Source organism: Arachis hypogaea, chromosome 17 (genome assembly GCF_003086295.3).
Source record: "Arachis hypogaea cultivar Tifrunner chromosome 17, arahy.Tifrunner.gnm2.J5K5, whole genome shotgun sequence".
Classification (NCBI taxonomy): Eukaryota; Viridiplantae; Streptophyta; class Magnoliopsida; order Fabales; family Fabaceae; genus Arachis; species Arachis hypogaea.
The window spans coordinates 93,195,499-93,221,084 of record NC_092052.1 but is presented as its reverse complement, the minus strand read 5'-3'; the positions used below and the strand labels follow the sequence as shown (position 1 = coordinate 93,221,084).

At 39.1% G+C, this 25,586-nt stretch overlaps 1 protein-coding gene and 1 non-coding gene across 16 annotated transcripts; both read right to left on the bottom strand.

Moving 5' to 3' along the window:
• Positions 1–1,638: 1,638 nt before the first annotated feature.
• LOC112764630 (uncharacterized) lies at positions 1,639–7,669 on the bottom strand. Of its 15 annotated transcripts, none has more exons than XM_072222981.1 (9): positions 7,592–7,667; positions 7,381–7,465; positions 4,928–5,021; positions 3,768–4,830; positions 3,112–3,172; positions 2,934–3,040; positions 2,274–2,364; positions 2,140–2,187; positions 1,639–2,033 (listed from the first exon to the last, which is right to left on the bottom strand). In XM_072222981.1, the coding sequence occupies exons 4-9, from the start codon at positions 4,772–4,774 to the stop codon at positions 1,974–1,976; spliced, it is 1,374 nt and encodes a 457-aa protein (XP_072079082.1). In that variant the 5' UTR covers positions 4,775–4,830; positions 4,928–5,021; positions 7,381–7,465; positions 7,592–7,667; the 3' UTR covers positions 1,639–1,973. The 15 variants fall into 15 exon arrangements, with proteins under 15 accessions (XP_072079082.1, XP_072079079.1, XP_072079084.1 ...); XM_072222978.1 differs by having other exon boundaries at positions 7,581–7,661; XM_072222983.1 differs by having other exon boundaries at positions 3,768–4,766; positions 4,868–5,021; positions 7,572–7,626.
• A 14,072-nt stretch (positions 7,670–21,741) lies between these two features.
• On the bottom strand, positions 21,742–21,849 carry LOC112768163 (small nucleolar RNA R71). Its single transcript, XR_003185600.1, has one exon. It is a non-coding gene; the product is annotated as a small nucleolar RNA R71 (small nucleolar RNA).
• Between the last annotated feature and the right edge of the window lie 3,737 nt (positions 21,850–25,586).

Sequence of the window (25,586 nt, the reverse complement as noted above, 5' to 3'; positions counted from 1 at the left end):
GAGAGGGAGAGAGAGAAGAGGGGAAGAGGGAAGGAGAGAGGGAGAGAGAGAGATAGAGAGGAAGAGGGATAGGAGAGAGAGTGAGAGAAAGAGATAAAGGGGAAAAGGAGAGAGAAAAAAAGGGAGGAAAAGAAAGAGGGACAGGGGAGAGAGAGAGAGAGGAGGGGAAGAGAGAGGAAGATAAGAAGAGAGAGGGGGAGAGAGAGAAAAGGAAAAGGGGGAGAGAGAGAGAGAGGAAGACAAAGAGAGGGGAAGGGGAAAAAGAGGAGGAGAGAGAGAGAGAAGAGGAAGAGTGAGAGGGGAAGGAGAGAGAGAGAGAGAGAAAGGGAGAGATGGAGAGAGAGAAAGGAGGGAAAGAGAGAGAGAGAGAGAGAGAGAGAGAGAGAGAATAGGAGAAAGAGAGGAAGAGGGGAAGAAAAGAGAAAAAAAGAGAGAAGGAAGAGAGAGAGAGAGGGAGGGAGAGAGGGGGAGAAGGAGAGAGAGAGAGGGTAAGAAAGAGAATGTAAAATCTAATTTTATATATGTTAAGAGAGACAGAGAGAGGAGAGAAAGAGAGAGGAGGGGAGAGGAAAGGAGAAGAGGGGGGAGAGAGAGAGAGAGGAAGAAGGATAGGGGAAAGAGAGAATGAGAGAAAGGGATAGAGTGGGAGAAAAGGAAGAGAGAGAAAGAGAGAGAGGGAGGGAGAGAGAGAGAGAGAAAGACAAAGAGAGGGGAGGGGAGAAAGAGGGGAAGGGGAGAGAGAAAGAGAGAGAAAAAAGAAAAAGAGAGAGAGGAGGGAGAGAGAGAAAGGAGAGGGAGAGAAGAAGAGAGAGAGGAAGGGGAAAGGAGAGAAGGGAGATAGAGAGAGGAGAGGGAGAGAGAGAAAGGAGGGGGAGAGAGGGAGAGAAGGAGAGAGAGAGAGGGAGAAGTGAAAGAGAGAAGGAGAGAGAGAGAGAGAGAGAGAGAGAGAGAGAGAGAGAGAGAGAAGGGGGGAGAGAGGGAGAGAAGGAGAGAGAGATGGGGAGAGAGAAAATGTAAAAACTAATTTTATAGAGGAATGCTAGGGGCCAGCAATTTTGGTGTTTTATAACCATCAATTAGCCATTAATAGTGTTTTTAATAGTGTGAGCTTACATCTAATGGTGGAAAATCACTTACTTTTGTTTTGATGGTTAAGTGTTGGCCAAAAAACACAAAAGTTGCTGACCCCCTAGACTTTTCCAATTTTATATATGTTAAAAGTTAAAACTAATTTTAACCTATAAACCAGTTTAAACTGGTTTTTTCTATTAAAACTGATTTTATTTTTATGAACTGGTTTAAACTGGTGCACTGTATTATAAACTGGTTTAAAACCAGTTTTTTATTTGACAAAATAGTTTGGTTCATTTTCTAAACCATTTAAAATGATTTAGTACAGTTTCAGTTCGGTTTATGAAAAAACTGAACCATGAACATCCTAACCATTCTCTATTAATTTTTTAATTATTCGATTCCTATCTTTATGTCGAGTTTTAAAAACATTATATACTCGAACATATTTTTTTCTTTAATTGAAAAATTTGTTTTAAACTATATAAACCAATAATGTGCCAATAGCCCACCACACCCGAACATAAAACAATACATATAACTGACATACTTAATCATACAATAGAATTATCTTAAAAAATTAATGTATATGATCATTCTCATTCGCAAACATCCTGACACAAAATAAAGGCCAACAATTGCTTTCCAATATGTTGATACAACATTTCTTTAAGTTGAATAAATTTTTCCCATGCACGGGTTACTACGCTAGTAAACATATTCATTTAGCGTGATCAATCCACGTTAGTACTTGATACTTGATAGTAGTCCACAGTAGGTAAAGAAGGCTGAACATTATTTGTTTTGGTTGGAATGCATGGCCATATGGATTTGTAAACCAAATTGTACAATTGCTTGAGAACAAAAAGCATAAGCTATCATCAATATACTACTGTACATCTTCAATCACCACTGCTATTGCAATCTGATTTTCTCGGTTTGGCAGTAAGTTGAGGCCTTAGCTGTATGTCATATACGTGAGTGAGAATCTAAGCCATGAGATCGAAACTACTAATTAATCAAGAAATTCCTTTGACATACAATTATCAAAACAGAGTTTAAACGTACCATTTCTATATACTTAAGCTGCTTTAGAACTTGATCTGTTTCGAGCTCCTGCAGCAAATCAATATGCAAAGCTCCAGAAATCAGAAATTGCTGCGGGCAAAGAATGTAATATGAAGGGTTAGAATGTATTTCACCTGGGGTACGGCACAATCAGCATGATATGGATCCCAATGGATACCACAGAAGCACTCCCAATCATCAGCTTGAACTTCAAAAAGTGGAGCTCTGCCAACAAATGCTTTAGCTAGATTAAGACGTTTCAAGCACAATTTCCTAGACTTATTCACACATTTATTTTAAGCTGATCCTAATTATCATACTATATCCTATGGTGACGATGATAATAATGAACAAGACTTTTATACTTCTTCCACTATTAGATGAAACTTGAGCTTTACAATGAAACAAAACCAAATAATCTGTTGCCAGTTTAGGCATGCAAATTTTAATGTTTTTCAGATAACAAAGGATGATGATGTCCCCATTGCCAACATAAACCCCGGGACCCAAGAAATAAATATGCATAAAGTTTAAATTGCACCATTCTACAACAATTTTCTTTTCTTTCTTAATAAAGAAAGAAAACTCTAGGTGAGACTGATAGAAAACTTGGATCTAAATGGCCACTCTAAACATTTGGCTTATTACAAAACATAAAAGCATCATTTGATCTTAGTAGTTGACCCTCCCAAAAGAACCTAATGGGAAACGCTTTGATGTTGTTGAGAAAGGAAAAAAATTGATAAGACTGTCCCACAAAATAACTGCATAAAAAATTTCAACATGAGACGTACCTGCGCCATTTTCCACACACAGTTCCATTGGCTCTATTTATAATCTCCTGACACTGAAGCCAATTTCCTATGGAACTGAGTCTAGTTGGATTTCTTTGATTCTCTTCCTGAAAATGTGATGCATTTCAATCACACAAGTTTGAATGAAGATCATAAAATAAATAAAGAAAACCCTTGCCTGCAGTGTTGAAAACTCCAAATGATTTATTTCCAACGGTTCAGGAAGTTCATCTTCATCACTACAAGAAACAATAAAATGATGTCGGTGACAATATAATAATAGAAAAATATGGCTAAAACAGACTTCAATGAACAATGATTATGGATAGAGACAAACCAGACATGTCCATTGAAAATAAGAAAACCTCACAAAAAGAGTGAAAAAGAAAGTGAGGCACCTTAATTCCTGATGAAGAAACCAAATAACAAAACTAATCTTATGAAGGAAAACCATGCAACAACACATCACAATCCCTTTGTTTACCAAGTAGTGATGTACTACTCTGCATTGTTGCCTTGTTTTTCCCTACTTTTACTCATGGTCAAGTCTAGTTCTGTCATATTATTATATGTTGTAGTACTAAGCATAACAACACACACTGATAACTGAACTGGTTAAAATGGATAAGCAAAATGGAATTGGGCTTTGGCCAAGCATGTCAGGCTTTCTATGTCATTTAACAGCCAACAAACAGTGACTCCAAATGATACTAGACTCGACATAAATAAAGTCAGTAAAGTCCAAACTCAAGGCAATGTAAGAAACACTTAAGTAACAATCAATGGATCTCATGGAAACGCTTTAAAAACATTTGTGATTAAAACTTAAGATACCTTCCCTGATGACCTAACCAACCAAGTACTTCAGCTTGAAAACCTTTACCAACCCGCACCTTGGTTGTATATGGCTCAGTTTCTCTCAGCATCAACAGTATGGGATTCAATTCTGCCTTAACAGAAACAGTTCTACATTTACCCAGTTCATTGTGGATACCTGGTGATTTGATTATTGTCTCTCTGAGAATTTTGTGACTTTTTGTAAGACATGAATGGCAAAACCACTCATCGGTTGGTAATTTTTTAAAACGTGGGTTATAGCAAGTTGGATGATATGCATCTTCGCAATGATCACATAGAAGCATGTTCAATGAACTGTCCAACCTACCACATGTTTTGCACAATCTGGAACAGCAGATATTACCAGCAGTAACAACAGTTTCCAAAGAGGCAGCATTATCTGCAAAACAATCTCCTCTAAGACCATAGCTTCTTAGAATATTCATGCAAGAATCCTTTTCTGTCTTTGCTTCCCTTGTAACATCCACAACTATTGCACTGGATGAGGAGCATTCACCAGGTTCATCAATTTCAGTTTCTACTGAATCTGAAACAAGTTCCATATTTGATTTTGAAGAAGAGCAACTATCATTTACACTGTCAATTCCTAAACTTTTCTGAATGTTATCTTTAACTACCCCATCGAACAGCACAGAAGAAACAACAGGATTTCTTATCATTTCAGAATCGTCTTTAACTTGGAAACTACCTGGCCGATCCTCAGCTGATGATAAACGCACAGAGGAACTTATGACTGACCGGCAATTGGAAAGAGGAGCATTTAATCCCTTACGTAGCTTTTTTCTCCTGTATACCATGTTAGGTGCAGTATTATCAGTCATGATACTAGCAGTTGATGGCTGACCTAAGCCACTTAGACAGTTCGAGTTGCAAGGATTATCAGCATTCCTTCTATCCTCTTTCGTTTGTTCAGCTTTTCCACACCAGTTAAGAGGGTAGTTGCTGCATTTCATGTATGCCTGCCAAGTTTGACCACTAGGCATCCGGTCACAAAGAATATCTTTTCCATCATCAGTTACATAACATGAACCAGCCTCAACTGAACTTAGAAGGGAACTTTGTATTAGCATTATCACCTGGATCAATTTCAAAACAAAATTGTTGTATAATGCTATAGAAGACCAAAGATAAACAACCCAAGAAATGGCAGTTCCATGTTTTGAACTCAAGGCTACTGCCCTGTTGGAAGCATGTCAGTCAACCTCATCCACTCAACACATTGAAGGCTACCTGATTTAAAAATCACAAAAAGACCATAAAGAAAAGATAGGAAACAAGTATAAAAAGGGCCAATACAATTGCACTCATAACTAACTAGAAACATCATATCTTTAGACATAAAACAGAACTTATGATGACTCAAACCCAGCTAAGTTTCCATTTCCCTAATTAATGAGTCATAGGTAGCATGCCAATAACTAATCTTCAGTTTGAACACAAATGAAATGAAGCCCTTAGTTTGATTTACATTAATCACCATATTTGAACTAGCCCAGCAAGTTTGAATCCTAATTGTTGTTAAAATTTTATTCAACCTGTTTCAGAAGAAATAATACTTGATTGTGGTCCATTCCTGTTGTTCCAAACTGCAACTAACAAAACCACATTCGTCTCTCTAATTCCAAACAGCTAAACACATATATGTCAATCCTAAATACAGCTACGGGCAGATTTCAAAATTTGGTAACCTTCAAATAACTTAGCCAACTAGATTCTCGTTGATGCAACAAGAATATTCACAGAATATGCAACCGCCATAATTGAAGTATATAGTATTTATAATACCATTTATATGCTATGGCCAGAAGTTTTTCAGTGGAGTGGAAGTGACAGAAATACGGAAATAGAAACAGGATAGACGGGAAGTTAATTTCCTTGTGAGGATGCAAAAGAATAAGGCACTGCCCTGCTTAAAGGGGCCTTCAAGGGAATTTCCCTTCCTTTAAAACCTATCAAAATAGGGTCTGCTGTCAATTTTCCCATTCTCCCTCCACCACCTAACAAGATGATGGAAGAATTTATGGAGACAACAACCTTTATAACATTATGCACAAATATTCCTCTCACGAAGACTTTTGGGACTGAATTAGACACATTTAATTTTGAGATGGTATTACTATGTGCCATCCACATGTTTCCAACCTTGCAACCTTCACATTCAGATGTTTAGTCTTGGGCCATGAGAGGTGTGCGTGAGAGTCCATGCTGCTTGCTTAAGGGTATGACCAATATTACTTTTAGTTTGAGCAACCTTTAGGATTGACTTAGACACACTCAATTTAACATATTTTAATTGTAGCTACACTATGAATTGTCCTCCTTAAATGCAAAATGACCAAGCATTTAATTTGGCAAGGAACAAACTAAATCTGTGCTGCTTTGTTTGGGTGAACTTTTAAGAAAAGATCTTTTTTCGAGTTATCTTTTTTTAAAAGATCTTATGTAAAAGTAAAAGTGATTTTATGTTTGGATATCTCATATAAAAAGATATTTTTATCTATCAATTATGTTTGGGTATAACAATATAAAAGCATTTTTTTATTTATTTATTACATGAAAAACATCTTTTTTTTAAAGAAAAAAAGATCTTAAAAGATGTAAATTACAGCTTCTCAAAAAAGATGTTTTTTTTTTTATTTTTCTAGTGCTTTTACTTTAAATACTAGAAATTTGCCAAACACGCTAAAAAATAAAAAAAAAATCTTTTTTCACTGAAAAATATCTTTTTTTATCAAGATAATGGCGCCCAAACAAGCACTAAATACATAACAAAATGGAAGGAAGATAGTGAGTAGTTGAAAATTGCTTGGCCAGATAAGAGACTAACTTTAGTAGTTGATGAAGTTTCCTTTCCCCGTAAAATGTATTAACTTTTGGACAATTAGCAACTTGAACTAGGTTATGTAAGTTATGATCCTTAGGGCATGTCCATTTCGTAATATCACACAGAATAGGACCGCTGAGTTCATCGACTAATTTATAGCTTTACAAGCCAAATACAATACTATTACTCCAGAGATGCATGGATTCATATTTCATTAATGCAAGTAATTACAATCCATGCCAATAAAGGCTTCTTCCAGGGCATGGAATAAATTTGTAACCTAATACCTCTTTACTCCGAGACCAATTATAAGAACAGGTGTTCTCTAATCGATAAAAATATTCGAAAGCAGAAGTAAATCAGAGCTTATTGAATTATGAAAAAGGGGATGAACTATGTAGTTATGGCTCACAAAGAAAGATTAATGTAGATGTAAGACAAAGCCCAATAGGTCTCAGAAGCTTTAACATTCCAAAATTCTTCTTTACGGAGTAACAAATTTAGAGCGATCCCAAGTATCAAGTCATTCAATAACCAATTTTAGAGTGATCCCAAGTATCAAGTCATTCAATAACCAAATTTAGGGCTTCAAGCAAATTTAATGGCAGGGGCATCTCCAAAGGGAAACAATCACAAGCAATTCAAACCGACAAGAAATTAAATCTATGGCCATAGAGAGCAGACAGCATTTTTCAAGAAAACAGATACACTAAAACGTCAAAATGTTATACGAGAGATTAGAAGACAAGAGAAACGAAGCATTACCTAATCGGACCAAGATGAAGATAGGAACTAGGAAGAAATTGCTTGCTTTTATTAAGTTGAAGCTTTGAGACTTGGGAAAATAGACCTGTTATTATTTAGAACAAGAACAAACAACAAAAGAAATTAGACTTAAACTTTCGATTCCCTTCCTTTGCATCATCGCTTTGTATTATAGCATCAAGTGATCAAACCTTACGTACTCACAACTCACAAGTAATAACACTCCCCTCCGTTACCCTTTCTTCCACCACAAAGCTAAGGGCTTATTTGGTTCGACCCATAAGAAAACATTTTTTCTCGAATTTTTTTTTTATTTTATAAAAAAATAAAAATAATTTTATATTTGTATATTTTATATAAAAATCTTTTTATTTATTAATTATGCTTAAATATAATAATATAAAAATAATTTTTGTTTATTTATTATATAAAAATATTTTTTTGAAAGAAAAAAATCTTTTAAAAAATATGTAAATTGTAACTTCTCAAAAAATATATTTTTTCTAATATTTTTATTTTTATTATTAAAAATTTGTCAAATATATTAAAAAATAAAAAAGATCTTTTTTATCAAAATAATGACGTCCAAACAAGTACTAAAATGGATTCCCAGTTAGATGGAGAATGAATCATCTTAATTGTTGAAAAAAATTGAGAGTGTAAAATATAATCTTTAGCCTTTCATTGTTCTCTCTCTCATATTTATTCTTGGTTCCACTTATAAAATTAATCGTGGGAGATCACACTTTACTCCCTCAATTGTTAAAAAAATTGAGAGGATCCATTTCCAATTAGATGCACGAAAGCCTCACGATATATAGTTATACTAGCAGAAGACCCGTGCGTTGAAAATTTCTGTTTTTTGTTTCGATTTTTTTTTCAGTCTTCTTAGATTGTCATTTTTTACATTAGTAACATTATTTTTGTTGCTTAACTTTAAAACAAAGATAGAAAATTTATTTACTTTATTACTACTCAAAATACATAAGTATCCTTTCTTAACTTCTCATAGTTTGTAGAAACTTTTTTAATTAGGATCAAGTTTATACTCTTTCTTTCTATTTTCGATTTTCGAAACATTCACTTTGATGAGCAAGCACTTCTTAGAATTGACTATAGAGATCATACCTCAGAGTACATTGTATCTTGTTCAACTTCATAAATTATGCGACAACAAATACAACTTAAAAATATAAACAACACAATTTAGAAGATAAACATGAATAAGAACCATAACCAATATAACTTATGTGTATAAAAAAATTCTTTGATTTATCGTGTTAAAATAATTTATTTTTTGGATAAAAAAGTTTATTTTACAAAAATGTAAGATGTCATTTTTCAATGCTATTAGAGGTCTATCAGAAAAAGAGGGCCGAATGCATAAAAAGATGAAGAACTTAAGGATTTGAAAAACTACTATTTTGATCTTTGATTTTATTTTTTTGCTTATTGAAGAAAAAGAGAAAGAGAAAGAGAAAAAGAATGGATGTGTGAAATCTCTCATCAAACTTATTATTTTCCAAGATGAAAGAAAGAAAAAGAGAGATAAGTGTAAGGCTTCTTTCGCTCAACTTCAACTCGTTCCTACAAATTTCTTAATCATTGCCTTTAATCTAAATCCTAACTTAGATGAGAGAGAGAGCGTACTATAGAGGACATTGCTTTTTGGTTTATCTTTTATTTATTTTTCTTTTTTGCTTTCTCTTCTATTCTTTATTCTTAAATGTTGTGAAAGTGATGCTTAAATGAATACTCCAGTGCTATTTGAATGCACAAAATATAGTCTATTTTTAACATACCATTTGAAAAATAAAGAAGTAGTATTTTAAAAATGGTTTCTAATGTGCCTCTAAATTTTTTTCAACTTATCAGATTCATAAAATCATGTGACCTTATACCACTACTCCTAAAAGTATATATCCTACCCACAAAATCATATAATTGAAGCAACATAGAGTTGTAAAATAGCTCTAAAAAAAAAAGAATTCAACTCAAGCAACAATTCTAAAATATCAAGAATGTATTTTTGTGTAAAAAATATAAATTTCTAATAACCTCCTAGTCTAGCTCTATATTAAGATTTAAAAAGCATGAATTCTTAAGGATGCTGATAATGGACAAATACTTTTTTTTTCTTTGTTAATTTTCAACCATATCAAAATAATAATGAATCTCAATGGAATCATTTCCCAAAACAAAACAGATAAAGCGAAAAAAACAATAACTTTAATGGTTTCAAAAAAAAAAGAAAGGTGATATGAGTAATATAATTATGCAAGTTTAGTAATCAAATGATTCCCTTTATCTAATTAACGTAAAAGCCAAAGCGGAAAAATTTTATACAATTTAGTAATTAAATGAGATTTCAAAATATTGAGATTACAAAATGTTGCTTCCGTAATATACAATCCATTTTATCTTCTTGCGCTTAACAAAAAGGATCCAGTCTCAAAAAAAAATCAATGAAACTCATTTAGTTAATATAATATTTTTGACACATATTCATTTGCGATGGATAAGTGATGCAGGAAAACATAAATGTCATCAAAAAATCTAAGTAATACTGCAAACATATTCAGCCTTAATTCATTAATCATAAAAATCTTCATGAAAGTGTTTCACAGAGCAACTTGTAAAAAATGTTGCTAACAACTTCCAATAAATTATATGACTACTCTTCAGAAAATGTTCATTATCCCAAAAGAGAGATATAAACCAATAAATTATGTAATAATTATAGAGAGTGGCATATTCGTGATTTTTTACCTATTAAATTTACCAATAAACTATGTGATCATATCATACACCCCATTTTATTCCTCAGCATTTGCGGTTTCTTCTAAGTTAGTTCTTCTGATGTTCAACATCGTTGGCTATAGCTTCTTTCTCTAAATGTTGTTTGGCTATAGCTTCTTTCTCTAAATGTTGTCTATTTGAATAACTCGACGTTCATTTTCAAGAACATCTTGCAAACATTCATGGTGACTCCATAAACTATGCACATAAGCCAACAAGCATAACATAAAACATGATAGAGAGAGATAACAATTTACCTTGTCATCAATCCCAGCTTCTCTCTGAGCATGAAGAATGTCCATGAGGGGACTTCTCTTGGTATACTCAAGTATATATTCTACTCTCGAAGAAATTAAATTCATACTTGAACCAACTCTTCAAACTCCCCAAAAACATAGTTTGAAAAAAAATCTATTACAAATTGATTCATTTAGAAAAAATTGCAAAAAGCAAAGTATGAGTTAAAGTAATACACTTTTTCATAAGAATAATCACTATAGTTGTTGGGAATGCACATTTCTTTTTCCAAATAAAAAATATACTTGGACTTTCGCTTTGTTTTCTTTGGGAATACAAATTTCTTTTATCAAAGAAATCATTAGAACTAAAGTTTCGCTCTTTTGGTTGTTGTAACCTCTTGTCCCATCAACTGACTTTGGGATAGTTATGGACCGTTCAATAAAGCAAATATGTATAACTTTAGCATCATCTTCGTGAGCATTTACATTAAACAAAATGTACACTAGATATAATTGACTATAGCTATAAGCAAAATATATTGATTAATTAGTGAAATCATTGAAAAATATTAGATGTTGCATTAAAATATATCAATTGTTATACCCAGACGGATTGATCATTTTCATATCAAGAATTAAGGTAGCTTTAGTGTGAAGTAGAAGTATAAAAGGAGAACACTCCATTGAAAGAAAGAAATTGATTCCACCAAGCTAGCACCACAACAGTAAAATTAAGAATATGAAATGACTATTATTTCAGATACAACTTAAAAAATGTGACTACATTAACACAGACTATTAGTGTCATGCATGTACCTATTCAGCTCTTCTTCATCTTCTTTATCTATGGTTTCGTCATGCAAAACCCGATTAGTCCACTCATTTCTGTTTTAGAGATCAAACCAAATCCGATTAATTTTTCTTTAAAAATATTTCCTAAAAATTAGAGCTTTTCCATTATTTGAAATTTAGCTATAGAATATATATTATTTAAAACTCTATTTTTTATTATGTGTTATTCAATTATACAAAACCTTAATAATAGATCAATGATTAGATCTAAATTATCAATTGTTGTTATTAGCAAGCATAATCAACAATATTTATCAAGCACACAACCATATTACCCCCAAGAATATTATTCGAGAAAACAGAAGCGAGAATATTACTAATTATCTGATTCAACCTAACTAACAATACTTGAATCTAGTAAAATTAGGCCAAATTCTTTGCAAGCTTTCTGTTCATACCCTGGGTCGAGCTGTCCGACCCAGGTTGAATCGACCGACCTCTTTAGGACAGAACTACCCGACCTCTTTAAAAAGAGTTCTGCCAAATCACTACAGAGGCCCAAGAGGGCCCAAACAGAGGAACACGACCCAAATCCAAAGGCAGCCCAAGCCTAGAGAGATAAGGGTGGTTCCCTTGAAGATAAGATGACTTCACTCAAAGATAAGATAAGATAAGATAACTATCTTATCTCCAGAAAGGTCACTCCACACCATTATAAATACACTGGAGCACCCAGGTATAACTCATACTCTGATTCTACTAAAAACCTGCTTAATACCCTTGCTAACTTAAGCATCGGAGTCCCTTGCAGGTACCACCACCCTCCAGTGATGAAGGACCAGCATCACCCTCAAGTCCAACAAGTCGGACACAGCGGCTCTGGCCACCACCCATAAGTCGGACACATCAGCGCCGATCAGCACAGAAGATCTCGTCCGAGATCGGCCTACAGTTTCAGGTAACCCTCGGAACATTGGCACAATTGCTGGAGACCTGAAAGTCATCCCATCATCATGACGAACAACCTTGACAACGACCACAACTCTGATTTGGAGAACAGAATGCCACATAAGAACGTGGATGTCACACTAGACGATGCTTCATAACCTAACAAAGACAAGAACTCGCCAAACACAGGAGTCATGGAGGCACTTCAAGATTGCCTTAAACAACTTGAAAAAGAGGTCGAATATCAACGGGAAGCCGAAAGAGACCTACGAAGAGAAGCAAGATGACGTCGAGAATTAGAAGACAAACTCATAAAGCTTGAAGCTGATTTTAAAGCTACTCATTCCAACCACGAAGATAGCCCACGCAAGGATCAAGACCCATTCACCAAAGAGATCATGAAGGCCAAAATCCCAAAGGAATTCAAACCCCCTGACATGACTCCGTACGACGGCACATCAGATCCCAACCATCATCTCAGCAATTTTAGAAGTAGAATGTATCTCACCGACGCCTCAGATGCCGTTCGATGCAAAGCCTTTCCGACTACCTTGACGAAGACAGCAATTAAGTGGTTCGACAATCTGCCCCCTAGGTCCATCTCCAGCTTTGACGACTTAGCCAAGAAGTTTCTAGCTAGATTCTCCATCCAGAAGGACAAAACTAAGTACGCCCCAAGCTTATTAGGGATCAAGCAAGGAGATCGGGAAAGTCTTCGCAGCTACATGGAAAGATTCAACAAAGCATGTCTAGATATACAAAATCTGCCGACAGAAGCAGCCATTATAGGTCTCATCAATGGCTTACGAGAGGGACCCTTTAGTCACTCTATATCAAAAAACATCCCACATCCCTGAATGAAGTGCAAGAACGAGCAGAGAAATACATCAACATGGAGGAAAACTCTTGACTAGGAGAGACCTCAAAGTTCGGATTCTCCTACTCCTCCCGAGATAAGGATAAAGAGTCTAAGAAAAAAGAAGATCAACATGGAGAAAAAATCAAGAAATACCATAATTACACCCCTCTTCGGGTGTCTCTTGTAGATGTCTACCGAGAAGTATGCCATACTGAAAGGATACCCCCACCTCGCCCACTCAAAAGCAAGAAAAGAGGAAGAAATCAGACAGAATACTATGAATACCATCGAATCTATGGACATTCCACCAACGAGTGCTTCGACTTGAAGAATGTTATAGAAAAACTAGTGAGAGAGGGAAAACTAGATCGGTACTTAGCCAGCAAATCAGATGAGCCAAGAAAAAAAAGAAGGGACGAAGACGTCGGACAAACGGAACGACTGCCTCGAACCCTGGAGAGACATGTCCACATGATACACAGAGGATTTGCGGGAGGAAGAATCTCCAAATCATCTCGCAAAGGACATCTTAAAGAAGTATATCATGTCGAGGGAGGAGAAGGAGCACCCGACCTCCCTACTATCACTTTTATTAAAGAGGACGCAGCTGGCATCATCTCGGGACATGACGATCCCATGGTCATCACTATCATAGTGGCCAACGCTAATCTCCACTGCACACTGGTAGACTAGGGAAGCTCGGCTGACATCTTGTTCAAAACTGCCTTCGACAAACTCGGACTAGAGGAAAAGGAACTCAGAGCATACCCGAACAGCTTATTCGGGCTAGGAGACACTCCAATCCAGCCACTTGGATACATCTCACTGCACACAACCTTTGGAAAAGGAAACCGGTCAAAAACACTCAACATAGACTATATCGTGGTCAACGTGAATTCAGCCTACAATGCCCTGATAGGTCGGACAACGTTAAATCAGCTCGGCGCAGAAGTCTCGACTCCACATCTGTGCATGAAGTTCCCAACCATAGAAAGGATAGCTACGATAAAAGCACACCAGAGGACAGCACGCCGCTATTACAACGAAAGCCTGAACTTTAGAGGCAGAGGAGAAGAAATCCACACCATCGAACTCGGGGGAGTTTGAGGGCGGGAAGAACTTCGTCCATAACCCGAAGGAGAAATAGAAAAAGTCCAGATCGGAGATGTCCCAGATAAAACAACCAATATCGGCATAATCCAAAAAGAAGACGCAAAGGAGTCCCTCATACAGTTCTTAAGAAATAATGTTGACCTCTTCGCATGGAAGGCCGCAGACATGCCAGGCATAGACCCCAAACTAATGTGCCACAAGCTGGTAGTATACCCAGGATCTCAGCCAGTACAGCAGAGACGTAGAAAGCTCAGGCCAGAACGATCCCAAGCTGTGGAAGAGCAGGTACAAGCTCTACTGGAGGCAGGATTCATAAGGGAAGTCAAGTACCCGCTATGGCTCGCTAACGTCGTCTTGGTGAAAAAATCAAATGGGAAGTGGCGGATGTGCACCGACTACACCGATCTCAACAAAGCTTGCCCAGAAGATCCTTATCCACTACCAAGTATCGACACTCTGGTGGATGCCTCCTCTGGATACAAATACCTCTCGTTTATGGACGCCTATTCGGGATACAATCAAATCCCAATGTACCCACCTGATCAAGAAAAAACCTCATTCTTAACCCCAAAAGCAAACTACTGCTATGTTGTCATGCCATTCGGACTCAAAAATGCAGGAGCCACTTATCGAAGATTAATGAATAAAGTCTTCACAGACCTTATCGGGAAAGTCATGGAAGTATACGTGGACGACATGTTAGTAAAGACACAAAGCGAGGAATCATTATTGTCCGACCTCACCCAAGTATTCGACACTATAAGAAGGCATGACATGCGACTTAACCCTGAAAAATGCACCTTCGCAGTAGAAGCTGGCAAATTCTTGGGTTTCATGCTTACTGTTCACACCCTGGGTCGAGCTATCCGACCTAGGATGATTGACGACAAAGCGACCGACCTCTTCAAGTCAGGCTACCCGACCTCTTCTCAAAGAGGTCGGCCAAATCGACAGGAAAGCCCAATAAATGGCCCAAATAGAGGAACACGACCCAAATCCAAAGGCAGTCCAAGCCTAAAGAGGTAAGGGCGGTTCCCTTGAAGATAAGCTGACCCCACCCAAAGATAAGATAAGATAAGATAACTAACTTATCTTATCAGAAAGGTCAGCCCACACTACTATAAATACACTGGAGCACCCAGGTATAACTCATACTCTGATTCTACAAAAACCTATTTAATACCCATGCTAACTTAAGCATCGGAGTCTCTTATAGGTACCCCCATCCTCCGGTGACCAAGGATCAAAAGTGCAGCCAGTCCAACAAGTCGGACATAACAGCTCCGGCCGCCACCAGCTAGCTGGACACGTCATCTCTAACCAGTACCGAAGATCTCATCCGAGATCGACCTACAGTTTTAGGTAACCCTCGGAACATTGGAGCCGTTGCCGGGGAACCTGAAAGTCATCCCAACACCATGGCGGACGATCGTGACAACGACCATGATTCAGATATAGAGGATAGAACACCGCATAAAAACGTGGGCACTACACCAAAAGATACTCCGGAATCTAACGGAGACAAAAACTCATCAAATCTAGGAGTAATAGAAGCGCTTCAAGATCGTTTAAAGCAACTTGAAAAAGAAAGCCAGTACCAGTAAGAAGTCGGCAAGGATCTACAAAGAGAGGTAAGGCGACGTCGAGAATTAGAAGACAAACTTCTACAACTTGAAGCCGATCTCAAAGCAAAGACTACCCGGACCACCCCTGAAGACAACTCTCGCAAAGATCAAGATCCATTCACTAGGAAAATCATGAAAACCAAAATTCCTAAGGACTTCAAACTCCCGGATATGACTTTGTATGATGGCACTACAGATCCCAACCATCACCTCAGCAACTTCAGAAGCAGAATGTACCTCACCAACGCCTCAGATGCTGTTCGCTGCAAGGCTTTTGCAACGACTCTTACGAAGACATCACTTAGATGGTTCGACAATTTACCTCCTAAGTCCATCTCAAGCTTTGACGACCTAGCCAAAAAATTCCTGGCCAAATTCTCCATCCAAAAAGACAAGCCCAAGAACGCCCCCAGTCTACTAGGAATCAGGCAAGGAGATCGGGAAAGTCTTCGCAACTACATGGAAAGATTTAACAAAACATGCCTAGATATACAAAGCTTGCCAACAGAGGCTGACGTCATGGGCCTCATCAACGGCCTATGAGAAGGACCTTTCAGCCAATCTATATCAAAGAAATACCCCACATCTCTGGATGAGGTGCAAGAGCGGGCAGAGAAGTACATCAACATGGAAGAAAATTCTCGACTTGGAGAAGCCTCGAAATCCGGTTTCACCTACCGAGATAAAGATAAAGAACCCAAGAAGAAGGAAGATCGAACGGGGGAAAAAATCAAAAAGTATCATAATTACACCCCTCTTCGGGTGTCCCTTGTGGATATTTACAAAGAAGTCTGTAACACAGAAAAGATACCCCCAGCTCGACCCCTCAAAGGCAAAAGAGGAGGAGGAAATCGGAACGAATACTGTGAATATCATCGGGTCCGAGGACATTCCACCAACGAATGCTTCGACTTAAAAAATATCATAGAAAAATTAGTGAGAGAAGGAAAACTAAATCGTTATCTATACCCGAGATGATGAACAAAGAAAAAGACAAAGAGATGAGGACGTCGGACGAGCTGAGCGATCACCTCGTACGCCAAAAAGACATGTCCATATGATACACGGAGGATTTGCAGTAGGTGGAATCTCTAAATCATCCCACAAAAGATACCTCAAAGAAGTATATCATGTCGAAGGGAAGGAGGAAGCACCCGACATCCCGGCAATCACATTAACCAAAGAAGACGCATCCGGTGTCATCTCAGGACACAACGATCCCATGGTCATCACCATCATACTGGCAAACGCCAATCTCCACCGCACATTAATAGACCAAGGGAGCTCCGCCGACATCTTATTCAAAACTGCCTTCGACAAGCTCGGCTTAGAAGAAAAGGAGCTTAGAGCATACCCGAACAGCCTGTTCGGACTGGGCGATACTCCAGTACAACCACTGGGATACGTGTCACTACATACAACCTTCGGAAAAGGGAACCAATCCAGAACACTCAAGATAGACTACATCGTGGTCGATGTGAGTTCAGCCTACAATGCCTTAATAGGTCGGACAACACTAAATCAACTCGGTGCAATAGTCTCAACTCCGCATCTATGCATGAAATTCCCAACTACAGAAGGGATAGCTATGATAAAAGCAGATCAAAAGATGGCACGTCGCTATTATAACGAAAGTCTAAACCTCAGAGGTAGAGGAGAAGAGTTCCATATAATTGAGCTTGGTGGAGTTCAGAGACGTGAAGAACTCCGTCCACAACCCGAAGGAGGAATAGAGAAAGTTCAGATCGGGGATACCTCGGACAAAACAACTAATATTGGCACAATCCTGAAGGGAGACGCAAAAGAATTACTAGTACAGTTCTTACGAGATAATGTCGATCTCTTCGTATGGAAAGCTGCAGACATGCCAGGCATATACCCCAAGCTAATGTATCACAAGTTGGCGGTTTATCCAGGATCTCAGCTGGTACAGCAGAGACGAAGAAAACTTGGGCCAGAACGATCCCAAGCTGTGGAAGAACAGGTACAAGCACTACTAGAGGCAGGATTCATAAGAGAAGTCAAGTACCCACTATGGCTAGCTAACGTCGTCTTGGTGAAAAAATCAAATGGGAAGTGGCGAATGTGCACTGACTACACCGACCTCAACAAAGCCTGCCCAAAAGATCCTTACCCACTCCCAAGTATCGACGTTCTGGTAGATGCTTCCTTCGGATATAAATACCTTTCGTTTATGGATGCATACTCCGGATACAACCAAATTCCCATGTATCCACCAGATCAAGAAAAGACCTCATTTTTTATGCCAAAAGCAAATTACTGCTACATCGTGATGCCTTTCGGTCTCAAGAATGTGGGAGCTACTTATCAAAGGCTAATGAATAAAGTCTTTTCAGATCATATCGGAAAAATCATGGAAGTCTACGTGGATGACATGTTAATAAAAACACAAAGCGAAGAGACATTATTGTCCGACCTGGCCTAAGTATTCGACACTATAAGGAAGCATGACATGCGACTCAATCCCGCAAAATGCACCTTTGCAGTAGAAGCGGGAAAATTCTTAGGTTTCATGCTCACACAAAGAGGAATTGAAGCAAATCCAGACAAATGCCAGGCTATACTCAACATGAAGAGCCCAACTTGTGTCAGAGAGGTACAACAACTCAACGGGAGATTGGCAGCCTTATCCAGATTCTTAGCAGGATCAGCGATAAGATCTCTCCCCTTCTATGCCACTTTAAGGAAAGGAAAGAAGTTCGAATGGACAACGGAATGCGAGCAAGCCTTCCAGGATTTCAAAAATTTCCTGGGACGACTACCTATCCTAACTCGACCACGAGAGGAAGAACCACTCGTATTATACCTTGCAGTAGGAAGTCAGGCAGTAGCCTCAGTACTGGTTCGAGAGGACGACAAAGGGAAACAGCCTGTATATTTCATCAGTAAAGCGCTGCAGGGATCCGAGCTGAACTACCAAAAAATAGAAAAGTTTGCCTACACTCTCATATTGATATCTCGACGACTTCACCCGTACTTTCAGGCCCACACCATTAAGGTTCGGACCGACCAGCCCATAAAGGGGATACTGCAGAAAACAGATCTAGCAGGCAGAATTTTACAGTGGGCAGTCGAGTTATCCGAGTTTGACCTCCAATATGAAGCTCGGACAGCCATCAAATCACAATACTTGGCTGACTTCATTGCAGAATTCACAGATACCCTGGAAACCCCCACAGAATGGAATCTCTATGTGGACGGGTCCTCAAATAAGACTGGAAGTGGCACAGGTGTGATAATAGAAAGCAACCAAGGAACCCAAGTTGAGCTTTCCCTCAAATTTGGGTTCTCGGCCTCAAACAACCAGGCAGAATATGAAGCGTTACTAGCTGGTTTGAAGCTGGCTAAGGAGGTTGGAGCTCAAAAACTCAACATCTTCAGCGACTCACAAGTAGTCACCTCACAAATAACAGGGAATTACCAAGCCAAAGATCCCACCATGAAAAAATATTTGGATATATCCAAAGAATAACTCGGACAACTCGGGGAATATAAGATCTGCCACATACCCCGCGAACAAAATGCCCGAGTTGATGCACTCTCAAAGCTAGCCAGCACCAAACCAGGGGACAACAATAGAAACCTCATCCAGGAAATGCTACAGAACCCGTCAATCTCGGAAGTAGAAAAAGTCCTAGCTATAACAAGTCAGGATCAAGGATGGATGACCCCCATAATTAATTACCTCAAAAAAGAAACACTCCCCACAAATGAGAAGGAAGCAAATAGGTTAAAACGGGAGGCTCAGTACTACACCATCATAAACAACACCCTATACAAAAGAGGGATTTCAATACCATTGTTAAAATGTGTGCCGACCTCTAACACGAGGGAAGTTTTAGAGGAAGTACACAGTGGTATTTATGGCAATCATCTCGTGGCACAAGCTCTCACCAAAAAGATACTTCGGGCGGGATTTTACTGGCCAACTCTACAAAAGAAAGCTACAGAATTTGTAAAGGCATGTCCCCCATGCCAGAAACATGCCAACTTTCACATCGCCCCGCCAGAAGAGCTCATCAGCGTAACTTCGCCTTGGCCATTTTCAAAATGGGGACTCGATCTTCTCGGACCTTTTCCCCAGGGATCAGGACAAGTCAAATTCCTCATAGTCGGAGTAGACTATTTCACAAAATGGATTGAGGCAGAGCCCCTAGCCAATGCCACTGCTCAAAGAAGCCGGAAATTCCTATATAGAAACATTGTCACGAGGTTCGGGGTTCCATACTCCATTACCACAGACAATGGCAATCAATTCACAGATGCAGGCTTCAGAAAATTAGTAGCCGACTTGAACATAAAGCACCAGTTCACCTCTGTCGAACATCCTCAAGCCAATGGGCAAGCCGAAGCTGCCAACAAAGTCATATTGACTGGGTTGAAACGGAGACTGCAAGATGCGAAGGGAGCTTGGGCCGAAGAACTTCCACAAGTCCTATGGGCATATCGAACTACGCCACATTCCACCACAAACGAATCACCGTTCCGATTAACGTACGAAGTGGAGGCAATAATCCCAGTAGAGGTCGAGGAATGGTCGCCTAGAGTAGTTGATAAACCACTATTTTATAGTTTATATTGTGTTTAATTGTGTGGTTTTGTCATGATCCTTACCCACTTATTCATCAATTTAGCATGCATTTAGATCTCCTTCCTAAATTCAGTACATGTTTGAAAATTACTTCTTAGAGACTTTAATTATTTAATTTTAATTCTCCTCTATTCCATTCGATGCCGTGATCTGTGTGTCAAGTGTTTCAGGCTTTATAGGGCATGAATGAGATGGAGATTGGAGAGGAAGCTAGCAAAAATAGAAGGAACACAAGAATTTGAGGAGATAACCAGCGAGAAGTGACGCGGTCGCATGGCTCACGCGGCCGCGCGAAGGAGCGCAAATCGCAGTGACGCGACCGCATGGCTTGCGCAGCCGCGCGGATTGGAAAGCGCAAGCGACGCGGTAGCGTGGACGACGCGAACGCGTGGAGAAGAAAAAGTGCAAGCGACGCGTCCGCATGGATGACGCGATCCCAGTCAAGGCTTTTATTTATATTATTTAAAATTCCTCAATTTAAATTCCAATTTACTTAGCTCAACCTCTTGGAACATCTGATTAATAAAACAGCACACTTTTCTGCAACTCGTTGGGAGACGACCTGGGACTTAAAACTCCCAGTAATTTTAATTTAAACTCTCTGTGACATATTTCTAAATTGATAGGCAGATTTTTGGTGAGTTAAGAACTATACTTGCAACGTAACCATTTTAATAAATTTTTAATTCACCAGCTTCTGCTTCCCATCAATTTTTGGCGCCGTTGCCGGCGAGTTGCAATAGAGTGCTAATTTTATTAATTAGAATTTATTTATTTGCATTTTATTTAATTTTGCTACTATGCATTGCATGTTTCTTCCGTCAAATGACACGTTCACTTCCTGATCCGCGCTTGCTAATATTCGATCCTGAAATTGAAAGAACAATTTCACGAATAAGGCGAGAACAGCGTAGGTTAGCCCGCTCTGAGGGCAGATCTGAAAGTGAATTTGAGGAAGAAACCAGCCCCCGTTCTACTGATTCGGTTGTTTTACGTGCAGAAAACATGGCAGCTAGAAGAGTTACCATTCAGGAGGAAGGAGCTCCTGATTTTACAATGCAACCGTTTCAAGCGCATCATCCAGCGGTAGCTACGGATTTTGAAATAAAGACCGCACTGCTAAATTTGATGCCCAAGTTTCATGGCCTACCTGCTCAAGAGCCTATCAAGCACTTGAGAGATTTCCAGGCAGCCTGTTCTACTGTCAGGCGTGATGGCGCTGATGAAACTTCAATTCTGCTGAAAGCTTTTCCGTTCTCTCTTGAGGGAAAAGCAAGAGAGTGGTACTACACTCAACCTATAGCAAATGTATCCAACTGGGATACACTCAGAAAGGAGTTTCTGGAGAAATTCTTCCCATCTGAAGTTACTGATAAACTGAGGAAGGATATCTCTACAATTGTTCAGGACGACAATGAGACTCTCTTTGAATACTGAGAGCGCTTCAATAATCTTCTGGAAGCATGCCCTCACCACATGATTGACAAGATCGTGCTACTCAGCTATATCACACAAGGTATGAGGCCCCAAGATAAGACCACATTGGAAAGTGCCAGCAATGGGTCTATGAAGAAGTACAAGACCACTGATGAAGCTTGGCAATTGATCAGTGATTTAGCTGAATCTACTCGGAACCACAGACAGAAGCAAGGCCGTTCAAAAGCCGTTGCAGAAGTATCTTCTGGCATAGAGACTACTGCTCTAAATCAAAGCATCTGTGAGATGACCAACCTGCTGAAGCAAATGCAGTTGAATCAACAAACTCAGCAAACTCAACCGCAGCAAAACCAACAACTAGTTCCACAAAGAATTTGCGGAATTTGTGCTGATTACAGCCATTACACTGATGAATGCCTGCAGCTCCAACAAGAAGACAACATGGTGGCATCCACTCACAACTTCTATGACCGTCCCAACCAAGGGTACAATCAAAGTGGAAATAATAACCATGGATGGCAGGACAATTCAAACCAGAATTGGAGGGACAACAATAATAGGGAAGGCAGAGATAATCAGGAAAATCAGAGGTGGAATAATAACAACAACAAGCAGCAAAATCAACCTTATCGAGCACCTCACATGAGGCAAAACCAAGGACCACCGAACAATCAGCAGCAAACCTCTCAATTTACTCATTCCTCTGTATCTTCTAATGAAGATTTATTACAAGCTTTTGAGAAAAGACAACTGGCCATGGAAAGTACCATCGTGAACAGTATTAACGCCAGTCTGAATGGTCTTGCCTCTACTCTGCAAGCTTTTATGACACAGCTTGGTTCAGCACAAAATTCCAGTAACCAACCTTCAAGCACCACTGGAATCCCCTCTCAACCATTACCCAATCCAAAGGGAGGCATTAATGCCATCACCCTGAGGTCCGGAACCACACTGCAGGAGAGGAATCAGGAGGAACTAAGCTCACCAGAATACGCCTCAGCTGAAGAGGTGGTAGAAATCGAAGATGTTGAAGAGGAAGAGGATATACAGGACATAGCTGAAGAAGAGATAGCTCAACCACAGGAAGAAGCACTAAAAGGCGCAAGCACCACGGAACCCACTGTTCCCGTTCCATTTCCACAGCTTGCAAGGAAGCCCAGGAAGCAGCAGGAACCTGATCCTAAAATGGTAGAAATATTCAAAAAGGTTGAGGTAACTGTTCCCCTTTTTGATGTTATTCAACAGGTACCTAAATATGCAAAGTTTCTAAAAGACTTATGTATCCATAAAGACAAGATTAATGAATTAGAAACTATTCCTTTAGGTAGCTCTATATCTGCTTTAATGGGAGGATTACCTGAAAAATGTAGTGATCCAGGTCCTTGCATAGTTAGTTGTACTATTGGTGGTGTAGTAATTTATGATTGCATGTGTGATTTAGGAGCATGTGTCAGTATAATGCCTTTGTCTATATATGATGTTTTGAGGCTCCCTCCCTTAAAAAGGTCGGCAGCTCGTTTTGTGTTAGCAGATAAAAGCATTATCACAGTGGCTGGAGTTGCTGAAGATGTTTTGGTAAACATTAAAGGGCTCACATTTCCCACTGATTTTTATATCTTGGAGATGCCCCATAATGATTCAGATAAGCCATCATCAATCCTACTTGGAAGACCATTCCTGAAGACATCAAAATTCAAATTGGATGCTTTTTCAGGAACATACTCCTTTGAAATAGATGGCCGCATAGTAATCTTCAATCTGAATGGAGTCATTGACAACCCCCTAGAAGATCATTCTATCTTCCAGTGCGATGTCATAGACGAAAGTGTGGCTGAAGTTCAAAAAGAAGAGTTTGAAGAGAGGCACACTGGACAAGGTCCAAGTGTGGGGACCCTCTTAACTGAAAATGAGGACACTTCGCCACTTTCACAAGCCCCAGATAATCCAGAACCTGCCCATGATCAAAAGTTAGAATTGAAACCTCTCCCTCCACATCTCAAATATGCTTATCTTGAGGATGAGCAGAAGCTTCCGGTTATTATTGCAAGGGAACTGACTTCTCAACAAGAAGAGCAGTTACTTGATGTACTGAGGATGCATAAGAAGGCAATTGGGTGGAGTTTGGCAGACATAGTGGGAATTAACCCTCAAGTATGCGAGCACAGAATATTTTTAGAAGAGGGAGCAAGACCTGTCCGTCAACCCCAGAGAAGATTGAATTCCACCATCTTGGAAGTTGTCAAAAAGGAGGTGACCAGACTATTGGAGGCCGGTATCATATATCCCATTTCAGACAGTGAATGGGTAAGCCCAGTACAAGTGGTGCCCAAGAAATCTGGAGTCACTACAGTGAAGAATGAGAATGGAGAGCTCATAGCAACTAGAGTTCAGAATGCTTGGAGAGTCTGCATCGATTACAGCCGTCTCAACCAAGCTACCCGTAAGGATCACTACCCACTTCCATTCATTGATCAAATGCTGGATCGCCTGTCAGGTAAATCACATTATTGCTTTCTAGATGGTTACACAGGTTATTTCCAGATTCATATAGCTCCTGAGGATCAGGAAAAGACTACTTTTACATGTCCTTTTGGGACTTACGCTTATAAGAGAATGCCCTTCAGCTTGTGCAATGCACCAGCTACTTTCCAAAGGTGCATGATGAGTCTTTTCTCTGATCTTATTGAGGACTGTATGGAAGTTTTTATGGACGATTTTAGCGTTTATGGTGATTCTTTTAACCTTTGCTTAGATGGATTATCTAGAGTATTAGCTAGATGTGTTAATACAAACCTTGTATTGAATTTCGAAAAATGACACTTTATGGTAAAGCAAGGGATTGTATTAGGACATGTGGTATCTAATAATGGCATTTCTGTAGACCCAGCAAAGGTGAATGTTATTTCTAGTTTACCTTACCCCTCTTCTGTGAGGGAAGTCCGTTCGTTCCTTGGCCATGCAGGTTTCTACAGGAGATTTATTAAGGACTTTAGTAAGGTAGCACTTCCCTTATCCAGATTACTGCAGAATGACATTGAGTTCGAGTTCAGTGACGATTGCAAACAAGCATTTGATAAGCTGAAGACTGCTCTAACTCAAGCCCCAATTGTGAGAGGACCCGACTGGAGCCAGCCGTTTGAAATCATGTGCGATGCTTCCAACCATGCAGTAGAAGCAGCGCTGGCTCAGCGTGAAGGTAAGGATCCTTTTGTTATTGCCTATGCGTCTAAGACTTTAGACACTGCCCAGTCCAATTATACTACTACTGAGAAAGAGCTACTTGCTATTGTTTTTGCTCTGGATAAATTCCGGGCTTATTTACTTGGTACTAGAGTAGTAGTGTATTCGGACCATGCAGCTCTAAAGTATCTATTAGTTAAAAAGGAATCCAAACCAAGACTTATACGTTGGATACTGCTGTTACAAGAATTTGATTTAGAAATAAAGGATAGGAGTGGTAATCAAAATTTAGTAGCAGACCACTTGAGTCGCCTTGAACATATTGAGGATGATTCTACTCCTATAGATGATAATTTTCCTTTTGACAACCTGCAAGCAGTATCTGAGGTAGCCCCTTGGTATGCACCTGTTGCTAATTACTTAGTTAGCCGCACATTTCCTCCACATTTTTCTAAACATCAAAGAGACAAGCTGAAAAGCGAGTCTAAATATTATATATGGGATGACCCATATTTATGGTGATGTGGTGCTGACCAGATAATTAGACGTTGTGTACCTCAATCAGAATTCCAGTCTATTTTAGAGGCCTGTCACTCATCTGA

Bases quoted from the DNA above. Each gene is read 5' to 3' on its own strand.
- LOC112764630 (XM_025810321.3), bottom strand. From the start codon at position 4,861: ATGCTAATACAAAGTTCCCTTCTAAGTTCAGTTGAGGCTGGTTCATGT. The intron at 3,173-3,767 runs GTATCTTAAGTT...TGTTTCTTGTAG, and splicing joins TGGTTAGGTCATCAGGGAAG to TGATGAAGATGAACTTCCTG. The intron at 2,034-2,139 runs GTACGTTTAAAC...TATGACATACAG, and splicing joins AGCTTAAGTATATAGAAATG to CTAAGGCCTCAACTTACTGC.